The sequence below is a fragment of the Zingiber officinale genome, chromosome 6A (assembly GCF_018446385.1).
Source record: "Zingiber officinale cultivar Zhangliang chromosome 6A, Zo_v1.1, whole genome shotgun sequence".
Classification (NCBI taxonomy): domain Eukaryota; kingdom Viridiplantae; phylum Streptophyta; class Magnoliopsida; order Zingiberales; family Zingiberaceae; genus Zingiber; species Zingiber officinale.
The window spans coordinates 150,693,289-150,713,347 of NC_055997.1; the positions used below are offsets into that span (position 1 = coordinate 150,693,289).

Consider the following 20,059-nt stretch of genomic DNA (forward strand, 5'->3'; position numbering starts at 1 on the left):
GAGTCTAGTTAATTTGTATTGTCTCAAATTCTACTTTTCTCATGGATATAGATAAGGATGAGGAGATTTTCTGGATCGCTTTTTTAATCCAAACGATGTTCTCTTTGTATATATTGATGAGGATGGATAGTCCCTACTTGTAAAATAGGTAGAGACCGTCTATCTCTACCAATGCATGAGAGCAAATCTTCTGGACCATTTTTTATGGTCCAGGGGATGAACCACTCATATTTGCGGTTGGATCGTGATCGCAATCCGACCGTAATTGGTTGCAATCCCTTCTTGGATTCACCGTCCTCATCAGGTTATAGTTTGGTTCGGAGCGGATGGTCGAAGGCTACCCGGTGGTGGATAAATGGTCAGGTTGTTGGGCACCGAGCAAGGGTCTCCTCTGGACGACCTCCGGTCGCCCACTCCGAATCAAATTATAACTTGATGGGGACGGTAAACCCAGAAAAGGATCGCAACCAATTGCGTCAGATCACGGCCACGATCCGACCGTAAATACGAATGGTCCATCCCTTAGACCATAAAAAGTGATCCAGAGATCCTGGCTCCCAATGCATGTAAAAAAAGGATCCTCTGAATCGAAAAAGTGATATAGAGGATCCCATCTTTGGAAGCACGGATTCTCTAGGCCACAAAATATGATCAAAAAACAAACTAAGGATTATGGTCCAGAAGATCTGGACTGCGCCTCTGGATAGTGAGAATAACAGTTTTTTGTCCATTTCTCAAATAAATGATTCATTTTCCTGATATTTTGTTAATTTTAATTGTATAATTAACAGTTGGCTTAATAAAATTAAGGTATGAATAAGGGAGGCAAGTGGAACCCACTCCTTAAAATAAGATTATATCTCAATCAACAAACCCAGTCAAATCAAATAAAATTAGTCGTAATTTTTAAAAGAAATACTAGTAGAAATGCCATTTAGTTAGACTTCACTCCCTTTCGTATTATTAAATGCTCCGAAAAGAAGACATTTAAAAGTTTCCAGAAACAAATAAATCAGAAATTGATGGAATTGATGAGCCGATTTTAAGTTTACAATTCCGGTTCGCACGGAAGTCAAACGGCACTCTGTTGCCCAACCGAACCGGACCGGACCGTTACTGACAAGCCGGTCTTTGTTTTTCTATCGTTATTATTGATAATTAATTTTAACGGGAGAATTAAGAATAATTGAGTTCTTCTTTCATTTGCGTAGAAAAATTCGACGCCCTGTAACACTCGCCATAAATTGAGAGGCCGATCGATCTTGAAGTCGTAGCTATCCAAATTCCAAACCAAGTCCACGCCTTCTGTTACGATCCTCTCTCTGTTCATCGGATGCGATCTTTTTATCCACCAAGCGGAAGCAACCCTAGATCGGCTTCTGTAATGGCTTTCCGGGAAGCCGTTTGACTAAATGCCCCAGTGAGTTCTTCTTCCTCAAGTATGCATAGCCTCTTCTTCTTCTTCTTCTTCTTCGGGTTCTTGGGCTTGGAAGCGGCTGTCGAGGACTGCAATCGATCCTGTGGCAGCTACACGGCACCTTACCCCTTCGGCTTCTCCGGCGGATGCTCGATCGCCTTGAACTGCTCCAATCCCGCAAGATCCACCTACTACGTCGGCGATTTTGCGGTGCGCAACCTCACCCAAGACGCCATCGTGGTCGACGTACAGCCTTCCTGCAACCGCTCCGTGCACACCGCCTCGATCTTCTTCCGCCAAAACTTCGCTTTGAGCAACCGGACCGGTGTCCTGCTTCGCAATTGCACGCGGCGGCACTCGGGGGGAAACTGCAGCGCCGAATCCGTGCTCGTCGACGATCAGTGCGGCACGAACTACGAGAACACCACCTGTTTCCTCAACGCCACCGCCATGAAGGATCTCGACTCCTCCGGCTGCGAGGTCTTCTACACCTCCGGTGTCGCATACAAGGAGTCGGTGCTGTCTGTGGATCTCAACACGGCTGAACTGGAGTGGTGGCTGCCGCAGCCGTGCTACTGCGACGCTAATTCCGAGCTGGTATGGGTTAATGGGACTAGCCAGTCGGGCTGCCGATGCAAGTGCCGATCCGGGTTTCATGGGGACGGGTTCGTCAACGGTACCGGTTGTCGACGAGGTTTGTCCTTGCTTGGGATTTGGTTTTATTTGGTGCTTTGTTCTCCGCTCCGCCTCTCTCTACCATGGCTTCGTGCCCCCCAAAGTTTTTTTTTTCCTTCAGATTTTTGACAACACAAGATTTCCACTTCTTAAATCATCATAACTGGCACAAACAACCATTACTTGCCTAAATCTTATGAATCATCCAGTACTCCCACTGCTTTTAATTCGATTCTTTTTTTTTTTCGTGTTTGCTAATACAGGAGGAACTCCTAATTGTTATTTGGTGTTACTAAAAAGTTCTGAAGTTTCAACGTGTCTTCCATGATCCTTCTTCTGTTCTTCCCTCTTCTACTTCTCAGTTGCTCTAAATATTAAGTTCTATTTTGGCCTACTTCAAGTCAACCTTTTCTCATGAGCAAAGTCTTTATTTTGTTCAGTCAACTTCCCTTGAAGAGAAGGCATGCATTCTTTTTTACAATTAATTAGTCGTGACGTTATTGCAACCATCTACAGTAAATTTGATGTCACAAATGATGTGAAATTAATGCTCGAATATGCTAGGGCAAACAAGGATTAGATTAACGAGATATGATGATGGTCTGTTGTTCCCTTATTTGATTCGAAATCATATTGTTTCCCTTGGATTGAACTGTTTCATTGTCAAATCCCAATCCAATAATTATTTAAATTTCTTATGTCATCAAAAACAAGGGGGGAAATCATGGAATTTACTTGCTTTAAACTTGGTTATATCTCTGTGTCACACAACTCTGCTAATAGTTTTAGCTGTTCGAATTTGCTTAGCATTCTCTGTTTTCTGCTAATTTGTTTGGTGCTTATAATAAACACTTTATTGTTAAGCTTCCACATGATGTTGAGCTGCTTTTCCTCCTCTTTTCTGGACTTTTCAAATGCTTTAAATAAGCATTCCGAATTCTTATCTGCCCACCCTCACTAAGCATTTGCTAAAGCGAGGTCTTTATTTGCTCAAGTCAACTTTCCTGAAAGAAAAGGACATGCACGGGCTCTTGAGAACTGTTACTTTTCAAATCCATTTTGTATTTCTGCAATTTCAGTTTTGAGTTATTGCTGCCATTTGCAATAGATTTGTTGTGATAAAAGTAGAAGCAGCTTTATTTAATGAGTATGTGGAACAGAAGAATTTGGATTAACATCATGATTATAGTATCTCTTTTCCTTTTCTGACAGGGAGCAGTGATGGCTTAATCGGCAAATTTGGTTCTCTTATTGGAGGTAGTTTTCTTTGTTTTCTGTCGGATTCACATAGCATTCATGTTCAAGCAGTTCTTGTATCGAACATAGATAGCGATTGTGTTGCAAGACCTTATTTGCAAATATGGATTATTTGTTTTAAATATCTCAAGAGAGTAGTATTTTGATACCACTGAACAAAAGTATCATTCGTTTGTTTTACGCTTCAATAGATTCATAAAGACACAATTTACTTATTTAAAGTTCTGTTCAAATCAAAAGTAGAATGATCTTTTGCTCAATTTTGAAACGTACTATTGTTCTCTTCGTTTGAAAGATGACTATTACTAGCTGTGTTTTGGGGTTGTGATGTTGCCGAATTGTTGTTCCTCTTGATCGTTAATTGGAAAATTGAAATTTGTGTTGTTAATTATTTGCGTTACTCTTGGAATTGTGATAACTGGATCAAAAGGAAAGAACTTTGATGTAATTCGTGAAGCAGGCATCATCGCTGGAGCATCCACAATGGCGGCGCTCGTCCTGGTCTACTGCTGGCTCCGGCGGCGAACCTCCCTGACGCGGAAGCGCGAGAGCATCCGGCGCCTGCTGTCGGAGGCCTCCTCCACCGTCCCGCTCTATTCTTACAAGGACATCGAGAAAGCCACCGACGGCTTCTCACCTGAGCGCATCCTTGGTACCGGCGCATACGGAACCGTCTACGGCGGCGAACTCGGCAGCTCCGGTCGCCAGGTGGCTGTCAAGCTCATCAAGAACCGCGACAGCTTGGAGCAGGTCATGAACGAGATCAAGGTGGTGTCGTCGGTTAGCCACCCCAATCTGGTCCGCCTCCTGGGATGCTGCATGGAGCAGAGCAGCAAGGGGCTCAATATCCTGGTGTACGAGTGCATGCCCAACGGCACGTTGGCCCAGCACCTGCAGCGCCAGCGCGGTCCCGCACTCCCATGGACCGTCCGCCTCTCCATTGCTGTCGACACCGCCAAGGCGATAGCCTACCTCCACTCTTCCGTTCGGCCCCCCATCTTCCACCGCGACATCAAGTCCAGCAACATCCTCCTCGACCACAACTACCACTCCAAGGTCGCCGACTTCGGACTCTCCCGCATGGGCCTCGCCGACTCCGTCGCATCCCAGTCCCACATCTCCACGGCGCCGCAGGGCACGCCGGGGTACGTCGACCCGCAGTACCACCAGAACTTCCAGCTCTCCGACAAGAGCGACGTCTACAGCTTTGGCGTCGTGCTGATGGAGATCGTCACCGGGATGAAGGCCGTCGACTTCGGGCGGCAGCAGAGCGAGGTCAACCTCGCCGCACTCGCCGTTGACTGCATCGGCCGCGGGCGCGTCGACGAGATTGTGGACCCCTTCTTGGAGCCGCACCGCGACGCCTGGACGCTGACCTCGGTGCACAAGGTGGCGGAGCTGGCGTTCCGGTGCCTGGCCTTCCACCGGGACATGCGGCCGTCGATGACGGAGGTGGCGGACGATCTGGAGCAGATCAAGCTCAGCGGGTGGGCCCCGGCAGAGGACGGCGCGTTATTGTCGACGGGCTCCTCGTTCTCGTCGTTCTGCTCCTCTTCGGCAAGCAGCGTGGCGGAACGGCCTCCTCGGGCGGCGTCCAAGATCCAGAGGTTGGCTCTGGCGAGGTGCATGATCGAGGAAGTGAACGTGGAGTCGCCGGTGTCGGTGCAGGATCCGTGGTTGAGCGAACAGAGCTCGCCGTCGGCCACTAGCTTGTTGGGGAATGTAATAAATTAAATTGATATGGCATTTTTTTTTTCCTTTTATTGTCTTTTTGTTTTATAGGTAATAATTGTACTTGCGAAAAACACATATACTTCCACCTTAATGTTAAATACAAAATTAAGAATATTTCAGAAATAATTTGCTTCCGAAGGAAAATTATGATTAGTTGTAAAAGTAACTTCTGTATAATCGTTTGACGAAGGCTAAATATTTTTTTTTTTTTGTTATAGAAAAATTCAGAATTTGATTTTTATAGAAAAACGATTTCGAAAACTTACATTTTACTAATTGAAGGGGCAGTCTTGAATTCCATCACATCTGCTTGACAGCGAATTCTATATATTAAACAATTTATTTCGATGAGGTATTTAGATCATCATACAATCTAACTAATTTTAATTAGACGGTTTATTTCACTAAGTGGCTTTACGTGATGTCATATGATTCCATCCTCAAGCTGTTGAGCAGACGAACGACCCCTGAGGTGGTCGGAAACTATAGATCTGTGCATATCACCGAGAGAGTAACAGAGGTGTTAGAACGAGAATTAGGAAGGAAATATATCGTGTAGGTATTCATGCTCAAGTTAGAATAACGTATTAGTCCTGATACAACATGTAAAAGAGGAGTAAATTATCCAAAATGACATAAATACTCTTCTCAAAACTTTTGATTAGAATTAGACAAACATTTAATAAATTAGAATGAAATGAAAAGAGAGTACGGGACAATCGGATTTATTTGATTTGCAATTAGAAAAATTATTATTTTAAGATAGAAAGCTCACTACTAACTCCTTCTACGAGTAAATCTTTGGAGATAGAGAAATCTCATACAAACGTTGAAGAACAGAAACGAAAGTAAAGAATGTGGAAATGAAAATATAATAAGTGGTCTTGTCTGATGAAGACCAGAGCTTTATTTATATCTCACTAGTCGAAATTAGTCATTTGTTGATGTGACATCTCTAGACGCCTAACCCTGTCTGGGTGCTCTCAGGGAGGCAAATTTTATCTCCACGCAAAAACTTGGAGATTGAATTTTTTCATGTTCGGAGTTTAAGTATTAAAAAAAACAACAAAAAAAAAAAAATGGCAACCACCGCACCACCCACGTGGACACCCCCATACCTCCTCCTTTTTCTCCCTCTTTTCTTCTCTTCCCCACCAAAACTTGCAACCCCTTCTCATCTTCTTCTTTCCTGTTAGGATCGGTTGAGCTAGAGGGGGGGTGAATGGCTCACTTCGTTTTCTTGATCTTTGATTTTGCACAGCGGAAACTTGAAGTCAATGCTAACTCTGGTATTTACTTGGTATCCACCTCCTCAAGGAGGTGACTAGTCCAAGGATCCACGCCACTCACCACACTTCCACTATCCAAAAACCCTCCTTCTCGGAATCACACCGAAGGTGGAGAAACCTTACAACACTTACAATACTTCCTCTCCAAAAGAAAATAGCTCACACTCACTACAATGAGGAAGAGAAGAGATTTACACTTGAAATAGCTTCTTCCTTGTGGCGTGAGATTTGAAAGCTTGGAGAGATTGAGAGCTTTTACTTCCAACGCTTGAGAGATCTTGAGCACTTCAAGGATTCTTCACACCAGAGCAATAGAACAGAATTTTTCATTGATGAGTGCTTATTCCTCTTTCTTCCAACATTTTAAACATCAAGAAAACTAGCAGTTTCTCACGCTGCCGTCGCCGTGAATCGATTGAGATTATGTCCCAATCGATTCACAAATATCCGTTGGAGGTCATCGCGTCAAGATCAACGGTGCAGATTCTTTTATTTGACTTGGATCGATTGAGGCAGAGTTTGAATAGATTCAGCCGCTTGCTCATGAAATCGCAGCTTTGTGGATCGATCGGCAGATCGATTCAATACCTTGAATCGATCGGTTGATCGATTCAGGATGATTCTGTGCTTCGCACAGAATGTTCACGGATCGATCGGCCGATCGATTCAATACCTTGAATCGATCGGTTGATCGATTCAGGATGTTTCTGTGCTTCGCACAAAAAGTTCACGGATCGATCGGCTGATCGATTCAGAAGGGTTCTGTGCTTCGCGCAGATCCTTTCCGATCGATCGGCCGATCGATTGACTTACCTTCAATCGATCGGCTGATCGATTCAAAGGCATTCTGCCTCACAGCCATGTCTGAATCGATTCACCAATCGATCTCTGATAGTGAGCCTAACACACATATAATCTTGTGACCTGCAGGAGCTTCTTTTGCCAAGAATCCGGTCTTCGACCTTCTTGGACTTCTCTTACATCTGGTGTTCTGACCTACAAGAAATCTTTTTACCAAGAATCCAGTCCTCGACCTTCTTGGACTTCTCTTGCATCTGGTCTTCCGACCTACAAGAAACTCCTCCTGCACACTCACAATGCATGTTAGTTTCAACGTATTAACCTAAACTTAAATAATTGTCAACACATTGAAACTTCCAGGGTATGATTGCACCAACAATCTCCCCATTTTTGATGTTTGACAATCTATTTAAGTTTAGGCTAACTTCCAAAATATCATAATGATACAATGATAGATAATGATTGCAACAACGCTGAAAATCATCTAAATTAAACATAAACAATAAACATGAACATATTTAAGCAGTAAGTTTGATTTTAATTATCTTAAGCATAAACTTCAACATATATCTCCCCCTTTGTCAAAAATCAAAAAACAAAACTCCCCCTCAATAAGTGCACGAGGCAAATACGATAAATCCGAGGGGTGCTCCCCCTAAAACACATATATCCACAGAATATAACAACATTGAAATAGAGACATATATATATAAACAAAATGAAATACATCATAAGGAGTATATCATACATTCAAAAAGAGACGAAGTTCACATAGGGACTCCATAACAACAATCATCCATATAACATACAATAACATGTCATAGCGGGACAAAGAACTCGATAAGATCATCGCCCGAAGGAGGGGGATCAACAACAGCAGCAGGAGGAGGAGCCGGAGTAGTAGCTGGAGCAGGAACCGCCTCAGTGTCAGCACCAGCAGCATCCCCAGCCTGGGGAACGGGAGCAGTGGAGGGAGCAGATTGAGATGGAATACCCGTCACCCAGGAGCTCACTAAATCCACTAATGTATCCATGGTCGCCTGCATCGAAGTCTGTCGATGGACCATGGTCTCCATCATGGAACGCAGGTCGGCTACCTCCATGGACAGCTCCTCCAGTCGAGTGTCGACAGTCTCCTCGAATGTCGGAGAAGCCGGCTCGGGAATATCCTCCTCAGCATCATCCGCCGCAGGGACCAAGGCCTGTGCATCCCCCCTGTGGCGAGCCCGGGGTCCCTCACTAAAAGCACGGCCATCGATCCATCGAACTCCAGCTGGACCATCAATCAAGCCCGTCTTCTTGAAAGAGCAGGAAGAAATCCGAGAATAAGCCACGGTCATGTGCTCCAGCCGTCCCCGGGAGACATCTATCTTCTGGGACTCCAGCCAATCTGTGATAAGATGCCCGAAAGGCATATGTATCGTCTGCTGCACGGGCTGGGTAAAATGAATGATGCAATGAAAGATGTTCAGAGCGATGTTGATGTCAAGGGAATGACGAATGGCATAGAGGGCAAACATGTGAGGAGGACGTAGAGCGGCTAAGGCACGAGAGACAATGGGGAAAAGGCAGTTGATGATCACTTTAAACAAGGCATTGTTTTCAGCCGACAACTCAAGCGAAGAAAATTTTGTGATTTGAGCATTTGGCCCATACGGACAAGGACGACCAAAGAGGAACTGATGCATGGATGCAATGCTAATATGCTTAAAAGGTGGAGGCAGCTCATCGGGAAGATTGGGATAAAAGACAAAATCATTGTTTGAAGGTAGACATTCGAGATAAGATCGAAGAATCTCATAGGAGAAGTCCAAGCTCCGTTTTGCAACACGAGTGCGATAATTTACACCATCTGAACTGTGTAAATTATTATAAAATTCGGAGACAAGACCTACATTGATATCCCTCTCATAGGTCAACAAAGAGTCAAGTTTATAGTGTTTGAAACGATTATAGGTATCAAAACAGGATGTCCTATAGTATTGCAAATCAACGGATCTAGGGGTTATGAGTTTGAAGGCGTGTTTGCTAAAGGCGTGCTGCATTACAGCATTTGGAAATCTCGGATCAGTAGGAGGTTGAGGACGTGAGGAACGTACAGACGATCCTTCGTCCAATTCACGAACCTTTTGTTTCTTTCTGTGGGATAGAAAACAAATACAAGAGATGCACAAGGTTTGACAGTGAACGGGAAGGATATGCAAAAATTCAAGGGCAATGCAGATAATGCAATGCATGAGGGATAATGCAATGCACAAAGACACACAAGAACCATATAGATTAGGTCAAAAATAGGAGCAAAAAGAACAACAAAGAGTAGAGCAAAGAAATTACTTAGGGTTAGGGTTTGGAGTCCGCATGTTGTGTGAGGACGCGGAGACGAGGAAAAGAGCTGCCCAGTGCGTCGAGAGAGAACTGGAAGAGAAGTGGAAGAGCTCCCCTTCGCCGGAGAAGCACGCCGAAGTGAACGATCGAGGCAGACGAAATAGTCGCCTGGGAAGTCGCCTAGGGCAAGACAGCGTCGAGAGAGAGAAAAGGAAGAGATAGAATAAGTGGATCGATTCGGATCTAAGGGTTTAAGACGGGTTTTAAGGTCTCGATCGATCGACCGATCGATTGAGAGTAAGTGAATCGATCGGTCGATCGATTCACAACGCTTCTGTGAGAATGTGAACAGGCATCTCAATCGATCCAACAATCGATTCAAACGGGATGAATCGATCCATTGATCGATTAAAATACCTTCTGTGAAAATCGAATAACGTTGTCCAATCGATCCATTGATCGATTGAAATGGTCTGAATCGATCCATTGATCGATTTAGATGCCTTCTGGAAGAATTCGAGTACGCGTTCGGTAGTTAAACGAAAAATCGTCGTAATCGATCCATTGATTGATCCAGACGATCTGAATCGTTCCATTGATCGATTCAAATGCCCTCTGGAGTGAAACGTGAACCTCCCAATCGATCGACCGATCGATTGGGAAGTCTGATATTTTTGCATTTCTGAAAACCTCTTAGATCCAAGATTTGGAAATGCACAAATAATTATATATTCCTCTAAAAATCACGAAATTTGGTGTAAACAATATTCATGGCTCATATTATCAAGGAAAAATAAAGGTTGACAAAAAGTGACACTCCCTAGATAAGATTTACACAAAATTAAAAATTATTGAAAACATCAATGATTCGAGTGAGTCTTATCAAGGTTTCAAAAATAAGTATGGTGCCTATGGTGATTTTTGTTGGGACCGAAAAGTAGCTAGAGGGGGGGTGAATAGTTCGTCGCGTGCTCGTTGCTCGGCGTTGCTTGTTTCTTCAAAGATGTGCAGCGGAAAATACAGAAACAAACCACACAACGCTAACAAGGTTGGTTTACTTGGAATCCACCTCACAAGAGGTGACTAGTCCAAGGATCCACACCTACACACACACCCTCCACTAATAAAACTCTCCTTTATGGTAACTACCAAGGGCGGAGAAGCCCTACAAGACTCAATACAAGAAGAAAGGGAAAGGTAATGAAATACAAGCTTACAAGCTTACAATGAGAGCAAAATCCCTAACCCTAGTTTCTTCTTCTTGCTTTGATCCGCCTCTTGACTTGGAAGAACCTCCAAGAGCCTTCAAGAACTGGCGATCTCGAGCTTGAGAAGAGCTATGGAGAAGATGGTGAAGATCTGAAATGAATCGGTGAAGAGATACCGAAGGAAATGAACGCCTGCGACTTAAATCGACGTTAACGGTCGAATCCCGATCGATTGGAATGCTCACAATCGATCGGGGAGGCTTTGGATCGATCCACGGATCGATCCAGAGCGCCTCTGTGCTCTGGAAAAATGTCTGGATCGATCCACGGATCGATCCAGCGCTTATCGCGCGAAGCAGCAGCGTCCCAATCGATCCACTGATCGATTGGGACCTCTAGATCGATCCACCGATCGATCCAGAGGGGTTCTGTTCGCGGGGACTCACCGGATCGATCGGCCGATCGATCCAGATCTTCTGGATCGATCCACTGATCGATTCAGATCTGCTGGATCAATCGGCTGATCAATCTAAATCTGCTGGATCAATCGGTTGATCAATTCAGATCTGCTTGATCAATCGGCTGATCAATCCAGATCTTGGTTTTTGCCCAAAACCAAGTCCAAAGCCCCCTAAACCAACATCTAGTCAACCATGACTTGTTGGTACATTAGACCTAGCATCCGGTCACCCTTGACCAGCTAGGACTCTCTCACCAAGTGTCTGGTCAATCCCTTTGACCCACTTGGATTTTTCTCTTCTTGCCAATTATCCGGTCAATCCCTTTGACCTACTTGGACTCTCACCAGATGTCTGGTCAACCTTGACCCATCTGGATTTCTCTTGCCTGGCTTCACTCACCAGGACTTTCCCAATTGCCTAGCTTCACTCACTAGGTCTTTCACCTGGCTTCACTCACCAGGATTTTCCTCCTGCCTAGTTTCACTCACTAGGTCTTTCACCTGGCTTCACTCACCAGGATTTTCCTCCTGCCTAGCTTCACTCACTAGGTCTTTCCTGTTGGGGTTGCAAGGTTGCAAACATAGTCCCATATTGAAAACACATGGAAAAGATCATGGGTTTATAAGAAAAAGATATCTCCATTGGCATGAGGCCTTTTGGGTAGAGCCCAAGAGCAAAACCATGAGGGCTTAGGCCCAAAGTGGACAATATCATGTCATTGTGGTGATATCTAAATTCTTTTCGATCCTACAATTGGTATCAGAGCCCGGACTGCCAGAAGGTTTAACCGCCGACTGTGCACAAGAGCTATGGTCTGATTGAACCATGTGAGTACAATATTGACCTCGAACAAAGAAAGTGGGGGCTCCTATGTTCGGATCAAGAGGACCAGACACCAGGCAGGAAGTCCTAGTAGGTCGGGTGGACCGAGGGGCAAGAAGTCCTAGTTGCGGCTAGGCAAGGAAGTCCTAGTAGGTCGGGTAGACTGAGGGGCAGGAAGTCCTAGTAGGTCGAGTAGACCGAGGGACAGGAAGACCTGGTGGGTCGAGGATCGGACGTGGGAAGCCCATGGTCCTTTGTTTGAGGGGAGGATTGTTGGGGTTGCAAGGTTGCAAACATAATCCCATATTGAAAACACATGGAAAAGATCATGGGTTTATAAGAAAAAGATATCTCCATTGGCATGAGGCCTTTTGGGTAGAGCCCAAGAGCAAAACCATGAGGGCTTAGGCCCAAAGTGGACAATATCATGTCATTGTGGTGATATCTAAATTCTTTTCGATCCTACATTTCCTTCTGCCTAACATCCTAGTTAGGACTTCCCAATCAAGTATCCGGTCATCCTTGACCTACTTGACTCTTCTTCAATCAACCTTGCATTGTCAAACATCGAAACCCAAACCAAGACTCAAGCTTGGTTAACCAGGTCAACCTTGACCTGAGGGATGTTGCACCAACAATCTCTCCCTTTTTGATGTTTGACAATACCAACACTATCACTTACAATACCACATGTAAGTTAGGCTAATCCCATAGCCTAAACCTTCTTCATGCCACTAGGTAATGAATACATAAGTTAAGCCCTTCATTCTCCCCCTAAGAGGGCAAACTCCCTCTAGGTAATAAAAGCCTAACTTACTCCCTTTCATTCTCCCCCTATTGGCACACATCAAACCATGCCCCATTTTTGGGCACACATCAACAAATTCACTTGTTGAAAACTCTCCCCCTGAAGAGTTGCTCATCGTTGTTCACAACTTCACTCGTTGTGATCAATACGATAAGGAAGGTCCCATACCCTTCATTATCCTTAACCCTACATTCTCCCCCAATGTAGGCAAATGCCCATCCTTGAGCATTATCCACTTGAAACCACTTGAACAATGAGGATATCCACTCCCCATTAAAGTTCAAACGCTCAACCTTAAGCATGTTCTTAACGGAAGGTTAACCACCTTCCAAGGTTCATGAAAAATAATTTTTATGTCTTTAAAGAGTCCCTCCCCCTAAAGACATGGTGGTAACTTCTTTCATTGCACCAACAATGACTCGGAATCTCTAAAACTTTAGGAAACCCCAATTTTAGAAGTTTTGAGGTTCAAATATTCAAAATTTGAAACAAACCTCAACCTAAACTTCAACTTAACCTTCCTTAACCAATCCATTCCACACGAAAACACCCGTTTTATGTATACAAATGTATTTTCAGGGGTTTGGAATGGTTACTGATCTGGCAGTAAGAATGGGGGACCCCATTTAGCATAGTCAACGCCGCGTGGAGGTCGAAAGGTAAAAGGCCAACCAGAAGCTTGGCCGAGCTGATTATGATGGTGACGACCGGCTGAAGCTTCCGAGCGGAAGCGATACACCCCGGCGGGGAGTCGGGGTTCCGACGCTCATGATGAACAGTATAGTAGTGCCGAGCGGATGGCCCGCTCGGCCAAAAGAATAAAGTATCAACACTGCGAACAGTCCCGAGCACGCGACCAGGAAGCTCCCGAGCGGATCAGCACATCCGACCGGTCGGACGTGAGGAAACCGTCGATCGGTCGGACGCTCGGCATGGAGACAAGGACAGAAACATCCTCTGACAGCAGGTGATACGCAGGATCTTAGGGCATGGGCTCACTGTCCCATCAGAGACGTGCTCGGACTGTAGCAGTAAGGGGTCAGGCAAGCTCATCTGACAAGCCCATACTAAGGTATGGAACAGAACACGTGCGCATCTCGGTATGAGTGCACATGCCTCTTCACAGCCCTATATAAGGGTCCTCACCCTTCGCCGGAGGTACGCTCTCTCGCATGTGGGAGCCTCATATCTGCTGTCTGCTTGCCTGACTTGAGCGTCGGAGGGTCGTCGTCGGGGACCCCTCCCCGGCCCGACTTCTGTGCAGGTTCGCCGGAGGTCGGTGCAGCTGGTCGGAGATAGAGGAGAGCGCCACGTGCCCAGCGTCCGTCGATTCAGCGACTCGGACAGGATCAAATTGACGCCGTCTGTGGGAACGCGCCTGTATCCGAGCGGAATAGATGGACGAGGCTGGATGACCTCACACCGTGATGCTCCCCTAGGAGAAACTCGATGCTCTAATGGAGGCAAGAGCAGCTAAGCTCGTGGAGCAACAGAGACAAAAGGCTCAAGTTGAGCGGATATCCGAGCGACCCAGGAGGACCGACCGGAGAAACATTAGAAATGGGAGCAAAATAAGGGTCCAATCGGCCCTCAGGTGGGAGCAACTCCTGCCCCGATATCGGTCCGACAAAGGGGTCTTCATCAGGCGAGGCAACTGGCCAATAAGTTTCGACAAGTATAACGTATGCTCCTCACTCCACGGGTATTCGGGAGTTGAGAAATTGGGTCATAGTCGTGCCGATCGATAGGTCAGTTCTTTCAATTACCTGTTGCTCATAGATTGGTAGTTTAAGTAAGAACTCCCGTGCCGCTCGGCCGGGAGCATATTAACCGAGCCCCAAGCTCGATGGGAAGACCCCGTGCCGCTCGGCCGGGAGTATGTTAACCGAGCCAAAGGCTCGATAGGAAGACCCCGTGCCGCTCGGCCGGGAGTATGTTAACCGAGCCAAAGGCTCGATAGGAAGACCCTGTGCCGCTCGACCGGGAGTATGTTACCCGAGCCAAAGGCTCGATAGGAAGACCCCGTGCCGCTCGGCCGGGAGTATGTTAACCGAGCCAAAGGCTCGATAGGAAGACCCCGTGCCGCTCGGCCGGGAGTATCGAAACCGAGCCAAGGGCTCAATGGGATAAATCCCGTGCCGCTCGGCCGGGAGCATATTAACCAAGCCCCAAGCTCGATGGGAAGACCCCGTGCCGCTCGGCCGGGGGTGTATTAGCCGAGCCAAAGGCTCGATGGGAAGCCCGTGCCGCTCGGTCGGGAGTATGTTAGTCAAGCCAGAAGCTCGATGGGAAGCCCGTGCCGCTCGGTCGAGAGTATGTTAGTCAAGCCAGAAGCTCGATGGGAAGACTCCGGACCGTTCGGCCGGAGGTATATTCATCGAGTTGCACGCTCAAGGATCGAAGGCCCCGAGCCATTCGGCCGGAGGTATATTTAACGAGTTGCACGCTCAAAAAAATGAAGGCCCCGAGCCGTTCAGCCGGAGGTAAATTATTCATGCAAAATGCTCAAGGACGAAGGCCCCCGAGCCGATCGGCCGGGAGGTTTATATCCGAGCTGGGAGCTCGAGAGCGAAGGCCCCCGAGCCGATCGGCCGGGAGATTTATATCCGAGCTGGGAGCTCGAGAGCGAAGGCCCCCGAGCCGATCGGCCGGGAGGTTTATATCCGAGCTGGGAGCTCGAGGACGAAGGCCCCCGTGCCGATCGGCCGGGAGGTTTATATCCGAGCTGGGAGCTCGAGAGCGAAGGCCCCCGAGCCGATCGGCCGGGAGGTTTATATCCGAGCTGGGAGCTCGAGAGCGAAGGCCCCCGAGCCGATCGGCCGGGAGGTTTATATCCGAGCTGGGAGCTCGAGAGCGAAGGCCCCCGAGCCGATCGGCCGGGAGGTTTATATCCGAGCTGGGAGCTCGAGAGCGAAGGCCCCCGAGCCGATCGGCCGAGAGGTTTCTATCCGAGCTGGGAGCCCCTGAGCCGATCGACCGGGAGGTTTATATCCCAGCTGGGAGCTCGAGAGCGAAGGCCCCCGAGCCGATCGGCCAGGAGGTTTATATCCGAGCCAAAAGCTCAATTTCGAAGACCCTGTACCGTTCGGCCAGGTAAACGTTGTCCAAATTAGGCTTAAAAGCCCGACGAGCTCCGTCGTTAAAGATCAAGAGCCGCGCCGACCGGCTATAAATATCCGCGCCGTCGAGCTCCGACGTTAAAGATCGAGAGACGGTCCGGCGTCTATAAACCCTCCGGCCGGGAAACCGGGAGATGAGCCGGCGTCTATAAATCCCCGAGCAGAAGACCGACGAGCTCCGTCGTTAAAGATCGAGAGCCGCGCCGACCGGCTATAAATATCCGCGCCGACGAGCTCCGTCGTTAAAGATCGAGAGCCGCGCCGACCGGCTATAAATATCCGCGCCGACGAGCTCCGTCGTTAAAGATCGAGAGCCGCGCCGATCGGCTATAAATATCCGCGCCGTCGAGCTCCGACGTTAAAGATCGAGAGACAGTCCGGCGTCTATAAACCCTCCGGCCGGGAAACCGGGAGACGAGCCGGTGCCTATAAATCCCCGAGCAGAAGAGTGACTAGCTCCGTCGTTAAAGATCGAGAGCCGCGCCGACCGGCTATAAATATCCGCGCCGACGAGCTCCGTCGTTAAAGATCGAGAGCCGCGCCGACCGGCTATAAATACCCGCGCCGACGAGCCCCGTCGTTAAAAATCGAGAGCCGCGCCGACCGGCTATAAATAACCGCGCCGTCGAGCACCGACGTTAAATATCGAGAGACGAGCCGGCGTCTATAAACGTCCGAGCGGACTAATGCAAGGATCATTGCTCAGTCAGATCGGCAGTCCAGTCAGTCGGACTTCGCCTCCTTCGACTAGACTTGAAGGGGAGGCAAGTGATCCGGCAGTAAGAATGGGGGACCCCATTTAGCAGAGTCAACGCCGCGTGGAGGTCGAAAGGTAAAAGGCCAACCAGAAGCTTGGCCGAGCTGATTATGATGGTGACGACCGGCTGAAGCTTCCGAGCGGAAGCGATATACCCCGGCGGGGAGTCGGGGTTCCGACGCTCATGATGAACAGTATAGTAGTGCCGAGCGGATGGCCCGCTCGGCCAAAAGAATAAAGTATCAACACTGCGAACAGTCCCAAGCACGCGACCAGGAAGCTCCCGAGCGGATCAGCACATCCGACCGGTCGGATGTGAGGAAACCGCCGACCGGTCGGACGCTCGGCATGGAGACAAGGACAGAAACATCCTCTGACAGCAGGTGATACGCAGGATCTTAGGGCATGGGCTCACTGTCCCATCAGAGACGTGCTCGGACTGTAGCAGTAAGGGGTCAGGCAAGCTCATCTGACAAGCCCATACTAAGGTATGGCACAGAACACGTGCGCACCTCGGTATGAGTGCACATGCCTCTTCACAGCCCTATATAAGGGTCCTCACCCTTCGCCGGAGGTACTCTCTCTCGCATGTGGGAGCCTCATATCTGCTGTCTGCTTGCCTGACTTGAGCGTCGGAGGGTCGTCGCCGGGGACCCCTCCTCGGCCCGACTTCTGTGCAGGTTCGCCGGAGGTCGGTGCAGCTGGTCGGAGATAGAGGAGAGCGCCACGTGCCCAGCGTCCGTCGATTCAGCGACTCGGACAGGATCAGTTACCTAGACTAAAATAGGTTCAAAGATGCTGAAATAAGACCTTCCCAGCCAAAATCAGCATCTTCGATCGATTGGAGTTGGGTTCCAATCGATTGACCCCTGCTGAATTGATCCACTGATCGATTCAGTCTTCTTGGATCGATCGGCTGATCGATCCAGCGAGCTTCTGCTCGCGAGAAATGCCTTCTCAATCGATCGCCTGATCGATTGAGGCACTCCAATCGATCCACTGATCGATTGAAGGCCAGAAATTGCTGAAATTCAATTTCAGCCAATTTTAGAAACCCCTAGAAAATTCTACAAAATTCCAAAAATCGTAAAAATTTGTGTAGACATTATTTAGGGTATAATTTATCATGGAAAAATAGTTTTCTATGAAAATACATCATATTTTCAAATATTGACACAAACTTGAGAACTTGCAAAAACTTTAGTGTTTTCTTCAAGTTTGTGTCTAACTATTGAATGGTGATTACAATCAAAAGATAGCCTTCACCAAGGTTTTCCAAAATCATTTAAAAAAAAACATTTTCAAAACTAATATCCCACCATGTTCCTTGGGCTTAATGCACATGACTTGTACATTAGCTTTCCCAATGATGGGAAAACACATAACTATGTATTTTGATGAACCTAAAACTCTAAAGAATGCACTAAATCAACATCTTGAGTTTTGTTCATCATCCTAACATCTCACTTGTATCTAATGTGCACTAAAACATATACAAGTCATCTTATAGGCCTTTGTGAGATGTAAATTTGGTTTTTCCCTAATCTAGGGATCATGCATCTCTATTTAGGCATTTTGAGTGGTGAACATCCACCAAGGATGTTACTTGTTGATTCCACTTGTGTATACCACTTGTGTATAAATACCACTTGTTGATATGCCACTTATTGGTATAGCTTGTATATAAATGTCATTTGTTTATACCATTTGTTGGTAAAAATATTTGTCCTTAATTTTAAGGAAATCAAACTAAATGCATGATTAATGTTATGGCATACATCAATATAACATATCTTTCAAAAGAAAGAGTCCTATAACTACATGATGTATGTATGACATGACATGGTATTTTTGTATTTTTCACAATAAAGGAATGAATGTAAAATACAGAACTAAATATGATGTCATGGCATATCATGGGCAAACAACCATGGCAATGTTTAGCATAAACAGAATATACCTAGATTACCTATCTAAGTATCCTTAACCACTTAGCTAACTCAAAATATATCACTTGTTTTTGTTGGTCCCTTTGGAGGCCAGCAAGAGGGGAGGGGTGAATTGCCCTACAAATTAAAACCCAAAACCCTTCTCGGATATTCAACTAACTTAAAAAAACTTGTAATTAAAAACAGCAGAGACTAATTAAGACAGAAAGTAGACACAGAGGAATTACTTGGTTTGCAATCAGGGGATTGCTAATCCAAGGAATGTAAGCGCACTATCTGATTCTCCTCTGGGCGGAGTAGCCTCTTACAGCGTTCAACGTACAAGAAGAAAAGTAAAGCACACAGAAATTGATTACAAGTTCGTTGTTCTTGATTAATTTCTTTTGCTTCTGGACCAAGGCTATATTTATAGCCTTGGTCGGGGTGCCTGGAAGGGTTTCGGGCGCCCTGGGGGGATAAAACTTTATCCCCCAACGTTCAGATCGAGTTTGACTCGATCTGGTCAAAAGCCACATTCCGGGCGCCCCGGGTGGTTCCGGGCGCCCCGGACCCCAAAAGTCAACTCTGGTTGACTTTTTCCGTCTGGTCGCTCTGCTTCGGTTCAGCTCGTCTCGGTCCGGGTCTTCTGTTCCGGCTCCACTAGCTTGGGTGATCTCGGCCATCCGGAATAGGGCTCACCCGAACCCAAGTTCCGGCCTTCTCCTCGAGCAGCCTTCCTTCCCGGTTTCTCATCCCTCGAACGTCGCGCACGTTCTTCTCGTCCACCGGTGTACTCTTCCACGGACACCTCGTCCCTCGGACGCACCGAGCCCGTCGGCTCTCTCCCGTGCCGTCCTTCTCGCTAGCCGCGTCTTCCGCTCAACTTCCTGTGTTCCTAAGTTCCTGCACACTTAGACACAAGGGTTAAACTACGCAGGACCTAGCTTAACTTGTTTGATCACATCAAAACACCTCGGGGTTCCAACAATCTCCCCCTTTTTGATGTGAGCAACCCAAGTTAAGCTAGGGTAATACAGATGCAATGAAAATAATTTATTTACAATTAAGTCCAAAGATATTTCAATTTAATAAGTGTATACTTCCCCCTAGACTTAACATACTTCTCCCCCTTTGATCACATAAAAAATAGGGGTTCTCTAAATAAGTCTAAGGTAAAAAAAAATTTAAGTGAAAAAAAAATTTCTAAGGCAATTAATATTTATTTCTAAGGCAATGTTTCAAAAGAGAATATCTAGTTTAAAAAAGTCTAAGTCAATATTCAGAAAATTTTTAAGTGAATTTTTATAAAAGATTAAGACAATATTCATAGAAAAATTCCTAAGTTAAAAAAAATATCTAAGTTAATTTAAAAAGATTTAAGTCAATTTCCAAAAAGAATTTCTAAGTCAATTTTCAGAAAATTTCTAAGTCAATAATTTTCAGAAATTTTCTAAGTCA

General features: G+C 46.4%; 1 protein-coding gene across 1 annotated transcript; it reads left to right on the forward strand.

Moving 5' to 3' along the window:
• Nucleotides 1-1,175: 1,175 nt before the first annotated feature.
• On the forward strand, nt 1,176-5,209 carry LOC121998796 (wall-associated receptor kinase-like 14). Its single transcript, XM_042553854.1, has 3 exons — nt 1,176-2,111; nt 3,305-3,349; nt 3,810-5,209. Exons 1-3 carry the CDS (start codon nt 1,442-1,444, stop codon nt 5,081-5,083), a joined length of 1,989 nt encoding a protein of 662 aa, XP_042409788.1. The 5' UTR covers nt 1,176-1,441; the 3' UTR covers nt 5,084-5,209.
• The last annotated feature ends 14,850 nt before the right edge of the window (nt 5,210-20,059 follow it).